Consider the following 20,000-nt stretch of genomic DNA (forward strand, 5'->3'; position numbering starts at 1 on the left):
GCATGATGCCACCACCAAACACATCTTCCCTTCACTCCGCTGGCGGCATTCCATAGGGATCGTTCCCTCCGGGACACCCTGGTCCACTCCTCCATCACCCCCAACTCCTCAACCCCCACCTATGGCACCTCCCCATGCCCACGCAAAAGGTGCAACACCTGCCCCTTCACTTCCTCTCTCCTCACCGTCCAAGGGCCCAAACACTCCTTTCAAGTGAAGCAGCATTTCACTTGCATTTCCCCCAACTTAGTCTGCTGCATTTGTCACTCCCAATGCGGTCTCCTCTACATTGGAGAGACCAAATGTAAACTGGGTGACCGCTTTGCAGAACACCTGCGGTCTGTCCGCAAGAATGACCCAAACCTCCCTGTCGCTTGCCATTTTAACACTTCACCCTGCTCTCTTGCCCACATGTCTGTCCTTGGCTTGCTGCATTGTTCCAGTGAAGCCCAACGCAAACTGGAGGAACAGCACCTCATCGTCCGACTGGCACTTTACAGCCTTCCGGACTGAATATTGAATTCAACAACTTTAGATCTTGAACTCCCTCCTCCATCCCCACCCCCTTTCAATTTCTTCCCCCTTCCTTTTGTTTTTTCCAATAATTTATATAGATTTTTCTTTTCCCACCTATTTCCATTATTTTAAAGTCTATACCTTTTATGCCCTGTTAGTCTTTCCACCGTTCCCCCACTAGAGCTGTACCTTGTGTGTCCTGCCATCCATTTTTAATTAGCATATTCGTATAGATAATATCACCACCTTCAACACCTCTTTGTTCTTTTGTCTGTGACATCTTTTGATTATCTGCTCCTATCACTGCTTGCTTGTCCCTACAACCACACCACCCCCCCACCACCCCCAAACCTTAAACCAGCTTATATTTCATCCCTCTCCTAATATTACTCAGTTCTGTTGAAGTCATGATGACTTGAAGTGTCAACTCTTTTCTTCTCCGCCGATGCTGCCAGACCTGCTGAGATTTTCCAGGTAATTCTGTGTTTGTAGTGGAGAGGGTTTTGAAAACCTGGCCACAGATGAAGTAGAGGAGTTGCTTCTGTCTCATCAAGAGGAACTCTCTGCAGAAGAGTTGGTGGAACTGATGAAATCAGCTGAATTTAAACAGGAGCAGGAACAAGAGCCTAAGAAGGCTCATTTTACACCCAAAATGATGGCACACCTCATAAGATCAGCTGAAGATTTAAAAAAAAACAGGCGACAGATGATGATACACACATGGAAAGAAGCATTGTCTTTTGCAGTGATTGACCCTGCCATTGTCCCTTACTGAGAACTTTACAAAATTGAAAGGCAAAAGGCGAAACAGTCAAGAATAACATTTTTTATCCACATCAACACTGACATCAGCCACTTCACCCACTCCCTCCACCTCTACTCTCAAGTACAGTAAGTGTGACAAATTTTACATTGTTCAACAAAGCAATGAACAAGAACAATTTATCCACTAATTTTCTCTTTAAATTTAATAAACACATAGTTTTTATTGCCTTTGATGCTTTATACATATCAAATCTCAAGATGGCTGGAACCTATCTACTTGACTCCCATTATGAAGTACGTCTGTCATTTGCAATTTCATCCTTTGCGAGATTTTGTGGGAATATAACTCCTGCAAATGGCAAGACTTTACCATACAGCACTTCTCGATCATCAGGAGCAATTTTCTTCTGTCTCAAGAATGTAATACAGCCCTACCATTATGAATACTGACCTTACTACGAGTCAAACTGTTGTACAGCCGTAGCTCAGGTTGTTTCATTTCTGATGGTGGGGACCATGATGGTTGGGTTCTCTTCACTTTAGCTGAAAAAAAAGGAACAGTAATAATCATATTTGCTATATAAGGATTTGTTTTCCAATTATTTTTATTAGCTGCATTGCAATGGATCAGAGTCTAATTTTCAAATAATTGTTTGCCAGAGACTCGTCTGACAGTGCACCACAAAGATGCTCATTGAGAAGAACAGAAACCTGCAGCAATAGAACACTCACACAGATACTAATAAGCTGCTCTTCTCAAAGAATTTATATGGTAGAAAAGTAGTCCTGAATCATCCCCATCAACATTTCCATGTGAACCAAGGTATGGTGATCAACAGAAGTTGTTTAGTTGTCAGATATATTCCCACCAAGTTTTGTGTCATCAACAAACTTGGAAATATTACATTTAGCTTCTTCATCCAAATCATTGATATATATTGTGAATAGCTGGGGCCCAAGCACTGATCCCTGTCACCCTACTAGTCCCTGCCCACCACTCGGAAAACGATCCTTTTATTCCTTCTCTCTGTTTTCTGTCTACTAACCAATTCTTAATCCATGCCAATATATTACCCCCAATCCCAGGTGCTTTAATTCAGCACACTAAACTCTTATGTAGGACTTCATCAAAACTTTCTGAAAATCCAAATACACATCCATTGGTTCTCCCTTATCTATTCTGCTATTTACATCCTTAAAAAACTCCAGCAGGTTTGTCAAACATGATTTCCCTTTCATATTGACTTTGTCTAATCCTGTTGATATTTTCTAAGTGTCCTGTTATCACATCCTTTATAATACTCTAGCGTTTTCCCTACTATTAATGTTAGGCTAACCAGTCTTTAATTTGCTGTTTTCTCCCTCGCTCCTTTTTTAAATAGTGGGGTTATATTTACCACCCTCCAATCTGCCGGGACTTTGCCAGAATCAATAGAACTTTGGAAGATGACAGTCAACGCATCCAATATTTCCATGCCCACTTCCTTTACTACCCTGAAATGTAGATTATCGGGCCCTGGGGATTTATTGGCTTTCAGTCCCATTAATTTCTCCAGCACTATTGTTTTACTAATAGTAATTTCCTTCAATTCCTGCTCCTCACTAAACCCTTGTATTTTTGGGAAGTTGAAGTTATTTGTGTCTTCCTCTGTGAAGACAGACTAAAGTAGTTCTTTAATTGCACTGCCATTTCCTTGTATTATAAATTCTCCAGTTTCAGACTGTAAGGGACCTACATTTGTCTTCAATAATCTTTTTCTTTTTACATGCTTATAGAAGCTTTCAGTCAGCATGAAGCTACAACACGGGACTACATGCATACTAAACAGCGAAACTAACGTTCAGCAATCCCACAACAGATGAGATCAACTCTCTGCAGTCCTGCCACAACCAGCCATGATTGGTTTTGGCCAATTAAACATTTAACAGGAGGAGGAGGTGGCTTCACAAACATTCTCAAAGATGGAGCCCAGTATGCATTGCAAAATGAAAGGCGAAAGCATTTGCAATCATCATCAGCCAGAAGTGCCAAGTGGATGATCTGTTTTGGCCCCCTCCTGAGGTCCCTAAGATGCCAGTGTTTTGCCAATTCGATTCAATCTATGTGACATCAAGAAATGGCTGAGTGTGCTGGAAAAAGCAAAGCCTACTGGCTCAGTTGTAGCACTGAAGACTTGTGTTCCTGAACTAGCAATGCTTCAAACAAAGTTGTTCCAGTACAGCTACAACACTGGCATCAAGCCAACAAATGTAAAAATCTCCCAGATTTACCCTGTCCATAAAAACAGGAGAAATTCAAAGCAGCCAATTACTGCCCATCAGCTTACTCTTAGCAAAGTGATGGAAGGTGCCATTGACAGTGTTACACAAGCATCACTTACTAAGCAACAGTCTGCCCACTGATGTTCACTTTAGGTTCAGGACCTCATTACATCTTTAGCAAAAGATTGGATTAGACAGCTGAATTTCAGGGGTGAGTTGAGATTGACTAGTCTTGACACCAAGGTAGGATTTACCAAGCGTAGCATCAAGAAGCTCGAGTAAAAGTGATGTCAATGGAGAGGAGGAGGAAAATTCTTCAAAGGCCGAAGTCATATCAATGCAAATGAAGATAGTAGTGGTTGTTAGAGGTCTGTCATGTCAACAACAGGATATCACTGCAGTTCCTCAGAGCAGTGTCTTAGGCCTAACCATCCTCAGTTGCTTCATCAAAGGCTTTCCCTCCATCTTAAATTATAAATGGGGGTGTTTGTTGATGATCGAGTTCCAGTTGCAATTCCTCAAATAATGAAGCAGTTTGTGCTGAATGCAGCAAATTGGACAAAATCCAAGCTTGGGCTGATAAGTGGCAAGTAGCATATGCAGTACGCAAGTGCCAAGCAATGACCATCCCCAACAAGACAATCGAACCTTCCCTTAACATTCAATAGCACCACCATCATCAAATTGACTAACATCAACATCCTGGAAGGGAGTCATCATCAACCAGAAATTTAAATGGACCAGCCACATAAATACCGTAGCTGGGAGAGCAGGTCAGAGGCTGGATAGCTGGATATTCTGTCGTGAGTGACTCACCTCCCAATTTCCACAAGAAATGCCCATTTCCTTACACTGGTGCAGTTCTAATGCTCAAGTTTAACACCATTCAGGGCAAAGCAGTCTGCTTGATCGGTGCCCCATTCACTGCTTGAAACATTCATTCCTCTGCTACTAGTGCACCCTGACTATAGTATATACCATCTACAAGATATACTGCAGCAGCTCACAAATGTTTCTTTGACAGTACCTCCCAGACCTGCTACCATCAAGGATAAGTGTAGCAGGCACATCACCACCTCCAAGCTCCCCTCCAAGTCACATACCATTCTGACTTTGACACAGATCACAGCTGTTTCTTCATTGCTGGGTTGAAAATCCTGGCACTCTCTCCCCAACAAAAATATAGGAGTACTCTCACAACAAAGACTGCACGTTTCAAGAAAGCAGCACAATGCCACTTTATCACGGGCAATTAGGGAAGGGCAATAAACACTGACCTTGCCAGCAGTGCCGATATCCAGAGAATGATTAAATAACATGTTAAACTGCAATGCTTAAAAAATGGCAACAATTCAGCATGCACATACTATCTGTGGTTGCACAGATGCTCCATGTGAACAGTCTCCCAGATGCTCACTACTCACATGTGTGGAGCTTACATGTCTTGGCATCATCTTGAGTGCAATCCCAAATTGCTGCAATGTGCCTGTACCACCGCATCACGTGGAAGTACTGATCAAGAGGCGGTTTTGGAAGTGACCGGAATATTTCCACATCAGCTTGTGAAAATGTGAAGCCAGCGATGTAACTTCGTGCAGCGAGATGATCGTTCAGAGCCTTCATTCCACTCTCATCAGTGGATATACCGAGGAGCTCACTGTGGTAAGCTGCAAAACACAATGTGGGGACGCACGTAACTTCAGAACCAAAGGTTCTGTCTGTTTAAAAAAATATATATATATCCAGTCCTCCAGTTATCAACCTCTGTCCCTGGGTCAGCACCAAATTGCTCTAACAGATCAGAGCTTTGTTGGCCGTATATCTAACCTGACATCACATCAGGAGCACCCAGCAATTAGAAACAAAGGTTGCGGTTGCATTAGTTTCAGGTTCACAAAGAGATGTCACTGTTATTTTTGAGAGAAAAAAATGGCTATTTTTCAGGTGTTCCAGTATAAAAGAAAATGGCTTCAGCAGGTTTGTAATATACAACAAACTTGGCTCGCACTAACAAACTTGTAATATATACAGGGCTCTTTGTGAACCACGATTTCAATTTTGTCTTGTTTATGTTTCTCCGTTTTCCTACTGTTGCTTTCCCTCCCCAGTTTTCCTCATGGCACCTATATTGGAAACAATTCCTGGTGTTCTTAATATGAATAGTGTCAGATACACCAATTGTAAATGCCCCATCTAAATAGCTTGTTAATCCTCACACAGATTATCTACCCCCCAAAATTTTGGATCCTTTAGGTACATTCACAGTATAAGTTTCATATCAGTTCCTGTTTTGAAATATAAACAAGTCAAGCAGTACCTATGGAAAGAGAAAGAGAGAAAACAAGTCATTGACCTTTGTTTTAGTGTCTGTTTCACACCATCATTCAACATTTGGTTGGTGAATTTGTGTAGGTGTTCTCCTGCTTGTCCATCAGGATATTTGTGTAATGAGCCACAGCTCATTAATTAATTTACCTTAGAAAAACAAAATAAAAATGTTTTTCGAGTGCTTCCATGGCTCTACCACCAAAGCAACAGCAGGCGAAGCCAAGAATCCCTGCAAAGTTCACCCCTATGTACTGTAAATCTGAGGTTGAAGTGTAGCTTGATTCTAGAGCAAACTGGTGCCAAGCTCTGCCTCTAGATTTATGCTGCATACTGTTGGTGTGAGTCAGTTGCTTTTAAACAGTTCAAGACATTCAAATCTTTCAAACAAAAAACACCAGCTTAAGTCAGTATTTTAAAAACATTTATTATATTAAATACTATAGAGGCAGAGAAGCCCTGGAACCCTGAATGGAACTACCTACATTTGCATGCCCCAGGAATTGGCTTTGAGGGGTTGCAGGATCCTAGAGGCCCTGAACTAACAATAGTCCTGCCCTAACCACATCAGCACATCACATCAACGTATATTAGTTTCTCCACCTATAGCAGGCATGCATAAACATAGCAGAATGTCACTGTTCTCACAGATTGCTCTGGTTTGCCTCACATCTTTCATAAAATGGATGTTTTTAGCAAGATCTAGCAGCAATGGAACGATTTTTATTTTTATTGGAATGTGACAAACAATTTTCAGCCAGTGATTTCAGAAGGAAATGTGCTTAAAAGTCAGGAATGATTCACATTACACTAAAACTTCACAACAAAATGGTCAACTGTAGAAGGCTCAGTGAGTAGTACTTAAATCTATCTTTTTGGCATTCTAGATTAATCTCCCATATGGTTGGCTGCAGTGTTACAACACTGGGAAAGGGACATGTAAACACTCCAGGTGACGTGACAGGATTCTGAAGCTCTCAATCTTTAACCTTATTCCAACTAATAGAAGAACATAAGACTAGGAGCTAGAGTAGGCCATCTGACCCTTTGAACATGGCTTATTATTCAATAAGCTCATGGCTGATTTTCTACCTCAACTCGACCTTCTCATGCTATCCCGATATTCCTTCATACATAAATATCAATTGGCCTAAATACATTCAATGATTGAGCGTCCACAGCTGTATAGGATGGAGAATTCCAAAGGTCCACAAATATTTCAGTCGAAAAATCTCAGCCCTAAATGGCTGACTCCTTATTCTGACATTGCAGTAGAACACCGACACAAATTCACCAACCAAGTGTTGAGTGACGGTGTGAAACAGAAATTAAAGGAAAGGTAAATGACCTGTTATCTCTCTTTCTCTTTCCATAGATACTGCCTGACCTGCTAAGTATTTTCACCATTTTTGGTTTTTATTTCAAACAGGAACTGACACTAAACTTGTACTGCAAATGTGACTCTGTGTTCTGGAGTCCCCAGCCAGAGGAAAAGTTTCCTCAGTATCTATCCTGTCAAGCCATCTAAGAATTTTATGTCTCAATTAGATCACCTCTTATTTTTCTAAAATGCCAGGAACTTAGGCATAGTCTGCTCCATCTATCCTCATAGGACAACCCCCTTTTTTCCCTGGAAAAAGTCTAGTGAACTTCCATTGTGCTGCACCTCTTAAGAAGGAGACCTAAACTTCACACAATACACTGCCTGTGGTCACCAGTGCCCTATACAAGAGCATAAAGACTTCTTTACTCTGACAGAAGTTAACATACTATTTGCCTTCCTAGTTTCTTGCTGTCCTTGTGAACTTTCTGTGATTCTTGAACAGGTCCCTCTGAATGCATTTCTAAGTCTCTCGCCATTGATAAAATATTTCGATTATTTAAAATTTTGCCAATCAAAGTAGACAACTTCACACTTTGCCACAATTTGCCTGACTCGTCAGGATTGGTGTCAGGAGCTGGTCATTATTTAGTCTAATGGCCAGCACTGTGCACCTTTACATCTTGCAGCCTCAGGCTCTTTACTGTTAAAGAGAAACTGGGCTGGTGATATATAAAATATACTTGTGACTCTTGTTAAAAGTTCTAGCTCCATTGACTGGTTCAAGTCTATGGATTTAATCCCAGCCCCTCAATTAAATGTCACTCATACCAAATACAGTTTCAGATGTAGCAGCAGAGTGGTTATCCTAGATTTTATGATGAATAGTGAACCGGAATTAGTTAACAAGGAAATAACTATGGAAATATGTTGCAAATTATTACCATAATGATAGTTTTGTCATGAATTTCGAGATGGAAAAACAAAAGTCTCAAAACCCAAAATTCAAGTTACACAAACCCAGAAGGGATGAGAAATAAACTGGGTTGATCTGTTAATGGGTAAACGACATAAACAGTAAAAGTTATTAACAGGTTAGTGCACCATACAAAACCAGTACTCACCATAAAAAGGTAAAAACTCCAACGATTCAACAAGCAACCTTGGTCAACAAATATGGGAGGAGGCAGTGTTAAGTTAAATAAAAAGCTTATACACAAATGGGCATTTTATGGTCAGGATTTGCAAGATACCACTCATCATAAAATCTGGGATAACCTCTATGCTTCTGTAACAAAAACAGAAAATGCTGAAAAAATTCAACAGGTCTGACAGCATCTGTGGAGTGAGAAACTTTTTCAGAGCTCCGAAAAAGGGTCATGCAGACTCGAAACGTTAACTGTTTCTCTCTCCACAGATGCTGTCAGGCCTGCTGAGATTCCCAGCATTTTCTGTTTTATTTCAAATTACCAGCATCAGCAGTTTATTGATTTTATCTCTATGTGCCTGTATCTGAAATTGTGGAATCAATTTGAACCAGTCAATGGAGTCAGAACTTTTCACAAGTGTCTGAACAATATTTGGTGCATTACCAGCCCAGTTTCTCTTTCACTGTGGAGAGTTTGAGGCTGCAAGATGTGAAAGTGTACGGTGCTAGCCTAGGGCAGCAATCCTGGTGAGCCAGGTAACAGTTCGGCTCACAGGCTATGCATAAGATGTAAATAACTACAGAGGTCACTGCTGTACGCCAACGACATGATATCGCTAAGAGCCACTCACTCACCCTCGCCTGCCTCCATTCTGCGCTCCTGGTGCCGACGATGCTGATGCAAGAGGCAGAACACGGCCGGAAATGATGCTGCATCCACTCCCGCCCCCCCACCATTGAGCCTGGCGTAGCCATGGAAACTCAACAAACAGCGGAAGCATTCGCCCATTGGCCGCCGCAGGGATTACGTCAGCGGCACCCAACAAAGAGTTGCGGCTCCTAAGAGATAAAAACAAAAAAACTGCGGATGCTGGAAATCCAAAACAAAAACAGAATTACCTGGAAAAACTCAGCAGGTCTGGCAGCATCGGCGGAGAAGAAAAGAGTTGACGTTTCAACTGTTGAAGGGTCATGAGGATTCGAAATGTCAACTCTTTTCCTCTCCGCCGATGTTGCCAGACCTGCTGAGTTTTTCCAGGTACTACTGCTTTTGTTTTGGATTTCCAGCATCCGCAGTTTTTTTGTTTTTATCTAAAGAGTTGCGGGTCCTAGGTGGGTAACTATGGAGACAGGTGAGTGCGAAGCTCGGTTGTCTTGTCAGCAGGTAAGCGAGTGACTGGTGACGGCTCATAGACGCCAGCTAACCTCAGGAAGTAATTTCTCATCAAACTGTGGAAAATTTTATATATGAGATAGATATGTTATTTACCCTGGAGTTGGGTATACAAGGCAGTTTCAAAGCAAACTCGGAAATGTAGTAACAATGAGGAAGACACTAAGACTTCAGGACAGAGGGGGACTGGCGAAATAGGAAGATACAAGGCAGATTAAGTTTAGTGTAGGAAAATGTGAAGTAATACATTTTGGTTGGAAAAATATGAACAATATGAGACAAAAGCCTAATCTTCAGGTCAGCCCCGCAAAGTTTTCTCTGACCCAATGATACTACCCATTTTTGCCGTTTCTTCCAATCCCAGCTGAAGCAGAAAAGGGCAGCGCAGGCACTTCAGGGTAAATCCAGCAGGAGAGTCCGAGGAAGGAGAGGACACACTCCTTTTTTAGAACAGTAGTTGTTGTATTCAAATACATTTTTGAAAGTCTGGGGTCTTTTAATGACTGAGTTAGTGAATGAGGGTAAGTGAATGGATGAGTGAGTAAATGGGTAGGTGGGTGAGGTGCTTGGTGGGTAGTTGGGTAGTTTGGGGCAGTGGTTTGGTGGGTCTGGTAATGGAGTAGTAGTCGGGTGGTTAGTGGGGTTTAGTTGGTGCGGTGGTCGGATCGGGGGGATAGTAGGGGGTTGTCAGTTCTGGTTGGGGTAATCTTGTCAGATCGGGGGCCATTTGGGCGGTCTGGGGGTAGCCGAGTGGTTAGGGAGGTGATTGGGGTAGTCAGTTGCGGTGCTCAGTCGAGTTATTCTGGCTAACCACCGAGTTAGATCAGGTATTAAACTATCTAAGATTTCCATCCGGGGGTGCACATGCACAAATCTTTGAAGGTGGCAGGACAACTTGAAGACTGTTTAAAAAAAAGTGTGGGATCCTTGTCTTCAGTAATAAAGGAATAGAGTGCAAAAACAAAGAAGTTATGCTAACTCATTATAAAACACCAGTCAGGTGTCAACTGGAGTATTGTGATCAGTTCTGGGCCCCACACTTTAGGAAGGATATCAAGACTTTGGGGAGAGTGCAGAAGAGATTTACTGGAATGGTATAAGAGTTATGGGGTTTCTTATATATGGAGAGACTGTCTAAATTGGGGTTGTTCTCCTTGTAACAGGGATTTAATAGAGGTGTTCAAAATCATGCATGATTTTGATTAATAAGGGAAAACTTTCCAGTGGCAGAAAGATCAGTAACCAGTGGAGACAGACTTAAGATTGGCAAAAGAACAAGAGGTAACATAAGAAGACATTTTTTGCACATTGAGTTGTTGTGATCTGGAATGCACTGCCTGAAAAGGTGGCAGAAGCAGATTCATTAACATTTAAAAAGGATTTGGAAAAATACTTGAAGGGAAAAAAAATTACAGGGCTTTAGGCTCTACATGTCAGTTCTACCTCTCGACCCCTCCCCTGCCTCTGATTAGGCATGTTTTTTGGTATCCAGTACTGAAAGAGCAGAAATCTTATGTGTTCAATATTGGGAAAACTGAAGCCATTGTTCTCAGCCCCCTTTCAAAATCCATTCCCTAGCCTCTAACTGTGTCCCTCTCCCTCATTGCCAAGGCTGAACAATCTGTATGCTGAAATTCACACTCATGCCTTTGTTACCTCCAGACTCAACTATACCAGTTTTCCCTTGGCCAGCCTCCCACCTTTCATTCACTCTAAATTTGAGTTCATCCAAAACTCTGCTGCTTGCATCCTAACTTGCACCAATTGCTATTCATCTATCACCCTTGTGCTACTTTATATCGGCTCCAGGTTCAGCAATGCCTTAATTTCAAATTTCTCATCCTCATTTTCAAATACTGAATTCATCCCTTCTTATTCTGTAAGCTCCAGCCTGACAACCTTCTGAGATCTCTGTGATCATTCTATTCTGACTTTTAGCACATTCCCAATTTTTCATTAATCACTGCAAGCCCAAGCTCTGGAATTCTCTAAACTTCTCTGCTCATTTAACATGCTTATTAAATCCTCTCTTTGATCATTTGGTCACCTCTTCTAATATCTTGTTATGCAGCTCAGTGTCAACTTTTGTTTAATAACACTCCAGTGAAGCATCATGGGTAGGGTGACCAGATTTCCAAAAGTAAAAACTGGGATTTCCTGGTTCTCTCACAACGCAGATTTCCCTTTTCAGCTCCTCAGGTGCAGCACCTTCCCAATTTTTTAATCACTATACCACTGGAAATGTGAAGTGGCCATAAATCAATACCTTTTATTTTTATCAAAGTTGATTCCCGCCAAATCTTGAGGAACCCACACTTTGCAGATGAACAATTTGGACAAGCACCTCCCACCTTCCTGTCTTTACCTGAAAGTGCTTTCCATACATTATCTGGAAATGCAATGTCACACTGCAGGGCAAAGCGGCACACAAGCTGTGCCAACTGTGGGACAAAGTGGCACACTAGCTGTGCTGACTTCGGGGCAAAGTGGTACACAAGCTGTGCCGACTTCAGGGCAAAGTGGCACACAAACTGTGCCAACTGCAGATCTAGGACACATGCACGAATCCAAATTCAATCAAATTTGTTCTGCTCCTGCAAAATAAATCGTAAAGCTGAAAACTGGGACATTTGAACAATTTTGAGGAAATTGTCGAGACACCAGGACATTTAATGAAACTCTGGGACTGTCTTTGCAAAACAGGGGCATCTGGTCACCCTAATTGTGAGATGTTTAACTGTGTTCAAGGTGCTATATAAATATAAGTTCATGTCATTGTCTGCAGATGTTGGTACCAATAAGTGGTATAATGTATTCCCTGTGCAGGACAACTTACCTGGTCTGATTCTGTTGGTCCTCTTCTTCAAATATAAGAGACAAGAAACATATTGGTGCAAATAATGATGAGTGCCAAAAAAAAATCAATTTGAACAAAGCTAGATGCAAAGCTTCCATCTGATCCAGGTATGTGCCTGCCCCAGTTCACCAAATATATGCATCATGTATATAGGGTTGGAGAAATGACCTTTATTCATGCCATTATATCCCTTGAATTGGTGCAATTAGTGAAATGGAAACACTGCTGATCTGAAAATGACCCATCGTGTTGTTGGAATGTTTAAACACGTGCATTCATGGTTTAAAAAATGTTTTTTTATTCATCTGCACTTGTTTACAGTAATGTGCATTTCATTCATAGAATGTTACACAGATGTGAAATTTTATTGAGCCTGCAAGGAGGAAAGTAGCAGCTAGTGCCTATAGGTTCTTGCCATCCTAGAGGCATTTCCTTTTGAAATTTTAATAATCCTCTGCAGCCTTTCTGCTTGAGAACTTCTTACTTAGTGCTAGGTTAGAGCACGATTCACAAGCGTGTGCAAAAGATCTTCTACATTGCTGTTTTGTGTATATGCTATAGGGGTACAGCAGATTAAGGAAGTCTGTCACTTTCACGGACGGGTGTCTAAATTCATATTCAGAACAGTATACAAATTGAACACCACAAATATTACCATCTAGTCAGTTTTTAAATACTGTTGGAAGGAAGGTTCCTAAACTGCTGTTGGATTAGAAAGACCAGAAGAAAGGAGGAAGAAAAAAATTGCACATTTGAAAAGTCATATTTGGCTTCAGCATTAAGGCCTAGGTTAGGATGGGTTTTCCTTGGAGGCGGGGTGTGTAGGAATAATGACCACAGGTATGCTCACACCCAGAAGAAAATAGAACAAAAAGTTACAATGTTCACAATTTTTCCCCAAGGATCTCTCTCCCCAGATGTTTGTTGAATGGTTGACTTGGTAACTCATTTTATGCCAGGAAATTCTGTAGTCATTCCCAGTAGGATCCTGTTAACAGTCTTCAACACTTTTCAAAGTGGTTGCTGAGGGAGCCATCTGCTCAGTCATAAAAATAATTGATAATTAGTTGGAATAATAGGAGTACACAGATGACCAGCCAGTAGTGGGGGTTCAGGAGCCTGGTCCGTGATATGTGCTGTTTGTGACAGGCTTGCTGCTTCAGCACAGCGAGGTTCCTGAAAATAAGCATAATTCAAGTTTTTATTACAAAGTCCGTTTATTTAGATCAAACAAGTTGATTGTTTGGTAGCCCAACTGTTCAATTAGAATTACAAGTAGGTTCAGACCTGGCCTGAATTTCCAGCTGTCACCAGAACTGGTTTTACTGAGGCAGGGTTAATTAATTGTCTCATTACAAAAGATCTACGGCAAAGAAGTGACCATAATACAATTGAATTCCATGAAAGCAACATACTCCAGTCCCAAACAAAATTCATAAACTTAAACAAAGTCAATTATTTAGGTATGAGGGAAGAGTTGACTAAGGTTGACTGGGTAAATGAATTCAAAGATATGGCTATAAATAAACAATGGAGAAATATTTAAAGACACAATTTCTAACAAAAATAAATTCCATGAATAAACAAAAATACAGCAAAAAAGATCGACCTGTGCCTTACTGAGGAAGTTCAAGACAGTATTAAATTTAAAAGAAGAAGCTTATAATGGTGCAAAGATTAATAGTAAACCTGAAGATTGGGGGTGCTTTAGATTTCAGCAAAGAGCCACCAAAAAATTTGAAAAAATGGAATGAGAGTAAACTAGCCATGAATACAAGAACATATTGTAAGAACTTTTACAAGTACGTAAAAAGGAGCGTAGCTAAAATAAATGTTGATCCCTTAAGAGGCACAGACAGGATAAATCATCAGGGTTAATGAGGAAATCGCAGAGACATTCAACAAATATTTTGTGTCTGTCTTCACAGGAGAAAATACAAATTACATACCAGAAATAGAGGGTAAACCAGGGGCTAACACCAGTGAGGAACTTAAGGCAATTAATATCAGCAGAGAAATAGTATTAGAGAAACTTAAGGGACTAAATTCTTACAAATCTCTAGGACTTCTAGGATTCTAAAAGAGGTATCTGCAGAGATGATGGATGTGCTGGATATGACTTTTTAAAATTCCCTCGATTCTGGAACAATCCCAGTGAATAATTAACAAATGTAATATTGCTATTCAAGGAAGGAGGGAGAGGGAAAACAGAGAAACCTGACATCAGTCATCAGGAAAATGCTGGAATCTCTTTTATTAAGGGAGCTTTAACAATATACTTAGAAAATCATAGCATGATCAGACAGGGTCAACATGGTTTTACAAAAGGGAGATAGTGTTTGACAAATTTATTAGGCTGAATTTCCCCCCTGAAGTTGATGGGCGGACGCGCTTCTGATCCGTGCCCCCGATTGGTGGCGCGGCGCCATTTTATGTGGACAGGCCATGAAAGAGTGCACTCGTTTCCTTGAGGCTAAGTACTGTCTCAGGGAGATCGCCACTACTTTCAAAAATATTAAAAATAGAAAAAAAAAATTTCCCTTACATGTCCCATCATGTGACAATGTCACATGAGTTGGGACATGTTCATAATTTCCAAAAAAACTTTATTAAAATTTTTAAAACCCTACATGAAACCTCATCCTGTCCGTAGATGAGGTTTCATGCTTTTTCTACTTCCCGCCGGGGCTGCTGGCATGCCCACCAACCTTAAGGTTGGATGGGCAGGTCCACTAATTACTTTGATTGTTCTGTCAATGGCCTCAATTGGCCATTGACAGGTCAGCGGGTGCATAGCTAATTTTGCTGCGCCCCCGCCTTCCTGAAAATTTAAATGGGGTGCGGTGACATCGGGAGTCCCGCCCCTGCTCGCCAACAGTAAAATACAGCCCATTAAGAATTTTTTGATGATGTAACGACTATAGTAGATAAAAGGGAACCAGTAAATATAGTACACTTGGATTTCCAAAAGGCATGCCATAAGGTGCCAGATGAAAGGTGAATTGGCTCATGGAGTTGGGAGTAATATATTGGGCATGGATACAGGATTGGTTAATGGACAGAAAGCAAAGAGGAAGGATAATAGGGGCATTTTCAAGTAAGCATTCAAGGAAGCAGTACCAGGACCTTAGCTATTTACAATCTATATTAATGATTTAGATGAAGAGACAGAGTAATGTATCCAAGTTTGGTAACGATATGAAGTTGGATGGGAATATTAGCAGTGCAGAGGGCACAATGAGGCTGCAAAGAGATACAAGTTAAGTGAGGGGGCAACAAGATGGCAAATGGAATATAATGTGGGAAGTGTGGGGTTATTTACTTTGTTTGTAAGAATAGAAAAGCAGAATATTTTGCTGTACTCGTACATGGAAGATACTGCTGATAGCAATCCAGGAGAAATGAAGTAGGAAACTGCAGTGATGCTTTGAATGTCTTCTACCTTATTATTTTCTTGTTGTCTGGCAACTAGTTGAAAAGGTTTTCAAAACTTACCCGATTAGACTTTTGTTACAACGGCTTGACAATTACAACAAGTTTATATTTTGAGTGTCATCTTTTACCCTTTCCTGTGAAAAGTGGATTTTCACTTAGAAATGAACAGGTTCTCAAATATCTGCTGGTACCTAAAGGCTTTATTGTATATCTGAGTACTGAGACGTCAGATCTTTGAGGAACTAGATCTTGAGGTTTAGTTTATTATTATATTTCAGGATTGTTTAAAGAATGGTATAGACATATATGGGGTTGTAATATAATTTGCTGACTCAGTATTTGCTGAAGGATTTTGGTGAAAGTGTCCATGTTTAAAGGATGGGACTTCTCACTTCATTGCTTTGAGATTTTTATTCCTCCACAGCTCAAGCTAAGGCTGTGTCAGAGGGACAGGCTGAAGCTGCCTGTGCATTCCATTTACATTAGTCTGCAAGTGTTCTGAAAGATTTGTGAACCACGACTACATTCTCAGATCTATGGAGTAGAAACATTGCCAAATAGAGCTGCTCACACCTGTTCAGTTCATGGGATGTGAGTGTCATTGGCTAGGCGAGCATTTATTGCCCTTGAATAGGTGCTGGTGAGCTGCCTTCTTGAACTGCTGCAGTCCATGTGGTGTAGGCAGTTGACAGAAAGGTTTCTCAGTACAATAACATTTGGAAACTGTAATCAAACTTTCAGCTAATACTGAGCCATACAGTACCAGACAGGGGTAAGATGTTCCTTTTTATTCATTGTATAAGAATACAGTGTTAAAGGATGCCACTAACTGCCTGCATTTTTACCTGTGAATTTCCTGCTGCGTCCTCTGTATGGATTGGATGGCCGTGTGAATATCTGTTAGCTCATTTGTTCCCTTTTTGCACCTAGGACACAGCAACCCTGAAAGAAATGACACATCAGCTCCAAGCCATCGATAAAACACTTGGTTGATGTTAAGCCTCATTGTTTTATTTTACCACCCATTCAAAGCTCATTAAATCACTGGTTCCTCCCTTTCTCCAATTTTCTCTTCTGCTCTCCTTAAGGCACTTTCTTACTGGGTTACAGTTTCACAGATGCCAGCAGCCCTCCAGTTTAATGCCCAACTGCCCATTCTTCATGCCTCAGCATAGACAATAAAAGTCAGTGGTCTGTTGAACTGCAGAGGGAATCACAACCATGCTTGATACTATCTACACCTGGTGTTCCCATATACACAATCTCTAGCAGGAGTCACAGAATTGCAGTCAGGATTGTGAACTCTGAAAATCCAGCACAGAATGGGAACTCAACCAGGGACCTATGGGCCTGAATATTGCGGTTGGTGTGTGGGGGCAGGCCCGACACGCTGATGTGCAAAATGACATGCGATGACGTTGGGCTTGCATCCCAAAATTATCGTGCCTATTAAGGCCATTGAAAAGCCAATTAAAGTTGTTACCAATGCTGCCCGTCCAACCTTAAAGTTGGCGGGCAGGTGAAGAACCCAAGTGGCCTTTGCGTTTTTCAGGAAACCTCATCCACAGGCGGGATGAGGTTTCCTGGAGGTTTAATAAAATAATTAAATACATTTTGCTAACTGTACAAATATGTCCCAGCTCATGACACTGTCACATGAGGGGACATGTTCGAATAATTTTTCAGATCCTTTATTGAAGATTTCCATTACCAAATTAATCTCCCTGAGGCACGGCCTTAATTGGCCCACCCACATGAAATGGTGGTGCACAGCCGATTGCGAGTGGCGATCAGCTCCGCGCCCACCTGCTCCGGCCCGGCCTGCCCAACACAGGTAAGTTTCTGTCCATGGACTTTATACCATTGTAACACTGGTCAATGCTTTTACCTGAGGTACAGGAGAATAGGTTGAGTGTTCAGCTGGTACAATTGGACTGAGCGTCCGACAATTGGTTGGTGGCAGCATCTTATGTTATCTACCACAATCATCGTCATGCATCTAGTGATAATGCTAGAGGGACAAACATTTCAGTTTTGCTACTAAATATGGTGCTGCTGGCAGCCTTACACTGTCAATATAGCTTCTCCTTAAGTATCTATCTATCGACCATCAATTCCATGCTGAACCAGATAACAATTGGTTCTTTTTTAGCGGTGTGAATTAACTAGCAGGAGGGTGAACCTCTAACAGTTCCCCTCTATATTACATGGAAACATCTCATAATTTGTTTATTTTATTAAAGGATAGGGAGGGATTTGTTCTTGGCTGAATGCCAGATGTTTAATTCTAGTCTCCACTTGTATTGATATGATGGGAGTCGGGGTGGGTCTTGTACAAAGACTCGCCCGTGTAGAGCTAATTCGTGTCTCACACAAGCAGGTATGTGGAAACCTGTATTAAAATATTTCTTCTTCAGTGAGGAGCCATTAGATTTTGCTAAAATGCAACAAGGGCCAGCTCCAACTATAACTAATGCTGTTATGAGATTGGGATTGGCACTAACAGGAGTCTGCCATGAATTTTCTAATTTTGATATGTAACAAGTCTAGACCAGATCTTTTTAACTGTATAAATATAATGCATAATTCAGGACCACTGCCAGGTTATGCAACTTGTATCAACTCCGTCTAGTTTTGTTTTTTTGGAAAGGATGCCACTTGCGCTATGGCTCCAACCCAAATGAGTCTTCCATACTGCACTGATGTATTCAACTGTCTGGTAGCAGAGTGATTAAGAAATTCACTGTAACACTGTGAATGAATATCCTGACACTGGGAAATGCATTCAGGGTTGAGAAACCGAATCTGATACTATTCCCTACCCAACTGAAAAAGGAGGGAAAAAGGTCATGGGTTGACACAGGCTGATCACAGCCAAAATGTATTAGGAATTAGGCCAGGGATCAGGCCATACAGTATTTTTTTTTGCCAAATTCATTGCTATTTGTCTCCTAGAGATCAAGCTGAAGGCTAGAAGTAATTGTGATAATCTAAAATTACAACTGCATGGATATCAAACTTGTTTCATTTTAAAATTTCTCTCCCCCCCAACCTCCTCCCCAGCTTTATCTGAAGGTGCTGGCCCTTTCTGCGTAAGTTTTGGTGGACATTGGGAGTCCCAAAGACCTTACCTGACCGCCCAGTCTTTGTATGCGAGCCTAGCCAAATTGAGATAGAATTTCTACAGCAGTGCACCTGATCTCCCACTTTAGCAATGACAGCCGATTGACAGAAACCCTAGAGAAACGGTGTAAAGAGTCATTTAGACCATTTGTCCAGGATTTCCACTGATCTTCCTGCTGAAACTATGATGGGAGATGTGGAGAACCCCTGAGGAAATTTTAATCTAGTGAAAACAGGCTGTTTAGTAATGGGGGCCATCACAACTCAGCCTGATCTTGCCCTCACCCAGAGTGCAGATATGCGTTTTCCATGGGTTGGGAGGAAGGTTGGGTGTGGTTTCACTGGGTAGCGATCAGGACTAGGAATCCTGGCTGACATTTCCTTTCCCTAAATGAAGCTCAACTGTATCTTCTCAATTCCTGCCATGCTGACGTCAACTAACTTATCACAGAATAAATCTGGGATTTTTCTGGTATGCATGGCTCAGTTGCACAATGGATGATATGTTTACCCACTGACACCCTCAGTCTATTTTTATATATTTCCTTAAATGTTTTGGGAAGGTTTCTCTTGCAGGTAGATCATCATAGACTTGGGATGATGACAAGTGCTCACCACCAAGAGGGCCTAAACCTGGTGTAAATGATCTGTACTTGGCTCAGTTAGTGGAAATTCCAGGCTAATTACGTTATACAGGTCCTGTGCTATTAGAAGACAATGCTACGATATGAAGAGCTCATTTTGAGTTTTTGGGGAAACCGAGCACCTACCCTCATCGGATGAGTCGTCTTGCACTGGTTCTGGTGTCGAACAACTGCTCTCTGTGTTCTGTGATCTATTTGGTGCCGGGTGATCACTGGTTTTGCATCCAATACATCCCTGAACTGAGACCTAATAACAGAAAGCACTTGTCAGCAATGCAAATAACTACAATTCAATGTGCAGGAAAGAAAGGGTGTCCTAACTCATAGCTACTCCAATACAATACTCTAAATATAAGTGTTGTAATTGCATCCATAGATAGTGCAAGCATTAAGAATAAAATGTCAAATTATTAGCAAGATGAGACATTGAA

General features: G+C 41.3%; 2 protein-coding genes and 1 long non-coding RNA gene across 8 annotated transcripts in view; 1 reads left to right on the forward strand and 2 right to left on the reverse strand.

The window, feature by feature from the left end:
• Window positions 1-9,038, reverse strand: part of cars1 (cysteinyl-tRNA synthetase 1) — an 89,130-nt gene extending 80,092 nt beyond the window's left edge. Inside the window, exons 1-3 of one of the 3 annotated variants that reach the window (XM_041197821.1) lie at window positions 8,973-9,035; window positions 4,968-5,210; window positions 1,733-1,824 (exon numbers count right to left, since the gene is read on the reverse strand). In XM_041197821.1, coding sequence (XP_041053755.1) covers window positions 1,733-1,824; window positions 4,968-5,210; window positions 8,973-8,988 — 351 coding nt within the window. In that variant the 5' untranslated portion in view covers window positions 8,989-9,035. Of the gene's footprint in view, window positions 1-1,732; window positions 1,825-4,967; window positions 5,211-8,972 lie in introns of all 3 variants that reach the window. The other 2 variants (XM_041197822.1, XM_041197823.1) reach the window with 2 other exon arrangements.
• A 284-nt stretch (window positions 9,039-9,322) lies between these two features.
• LOC121283513 lies at window positions 9,323-16,861 on the forward strand. The gene is made up of 3 exons (XR_005944278.1): window positions 9,323-9,469; window positions 12,337-12,474; window positions 16,733-16,861. It is a non-coding gene; the product is annotated as an uncharacterized LOC121283513 (long non-coding RNA).
• osbpl5 (oxysterol binding protein-like 5) overlaps window positions 12,649-20,000 on the reverse strand; it is a 148,144-nt gene continuing 140,792 nt past the window's right edge. For all 4 annotated transcript variants that reach the window (XM_041198181.1, XM_041198180.1, XM_041198179.1 and 1 more), the window contains 3 exons: window positions 19,696-19,816; window positions 16,648-16,744; window positions 12,649-13,543 (listed from right to left, as the gene is read on the reverse strand). In XM_041198181.1, the coding sequence (XP_041054115.1) occupies window positions 13,408-13,543; window positions 16,648-16,744; window positions 19,696-19,816 (354 nt within the window). In that variant the 3' untranslated portion in view covers window positions 12,649-13,407. The remainder of the gene's footprint in view (window positions 13,544-16,647; window positions 16,745-19,695; window positions 19,817-20,000) is intronic.

Source organism: Carcharodon carcharias, chromosome 10 (assembly GCF_017639515.1).
Source record: "Carcharodon carcharias isolate sCarCar2 chromosome 10, sCarCar2.pri, whole genome shotgun sequence".
In the NCBI taxonomy this organism is placed as follows: Eukaryota; Metazoa; Chordata; class Chondrichthyes; order Lamniformes; family Lamnidae; genus Carcharodon; species Carcharodon carcharias.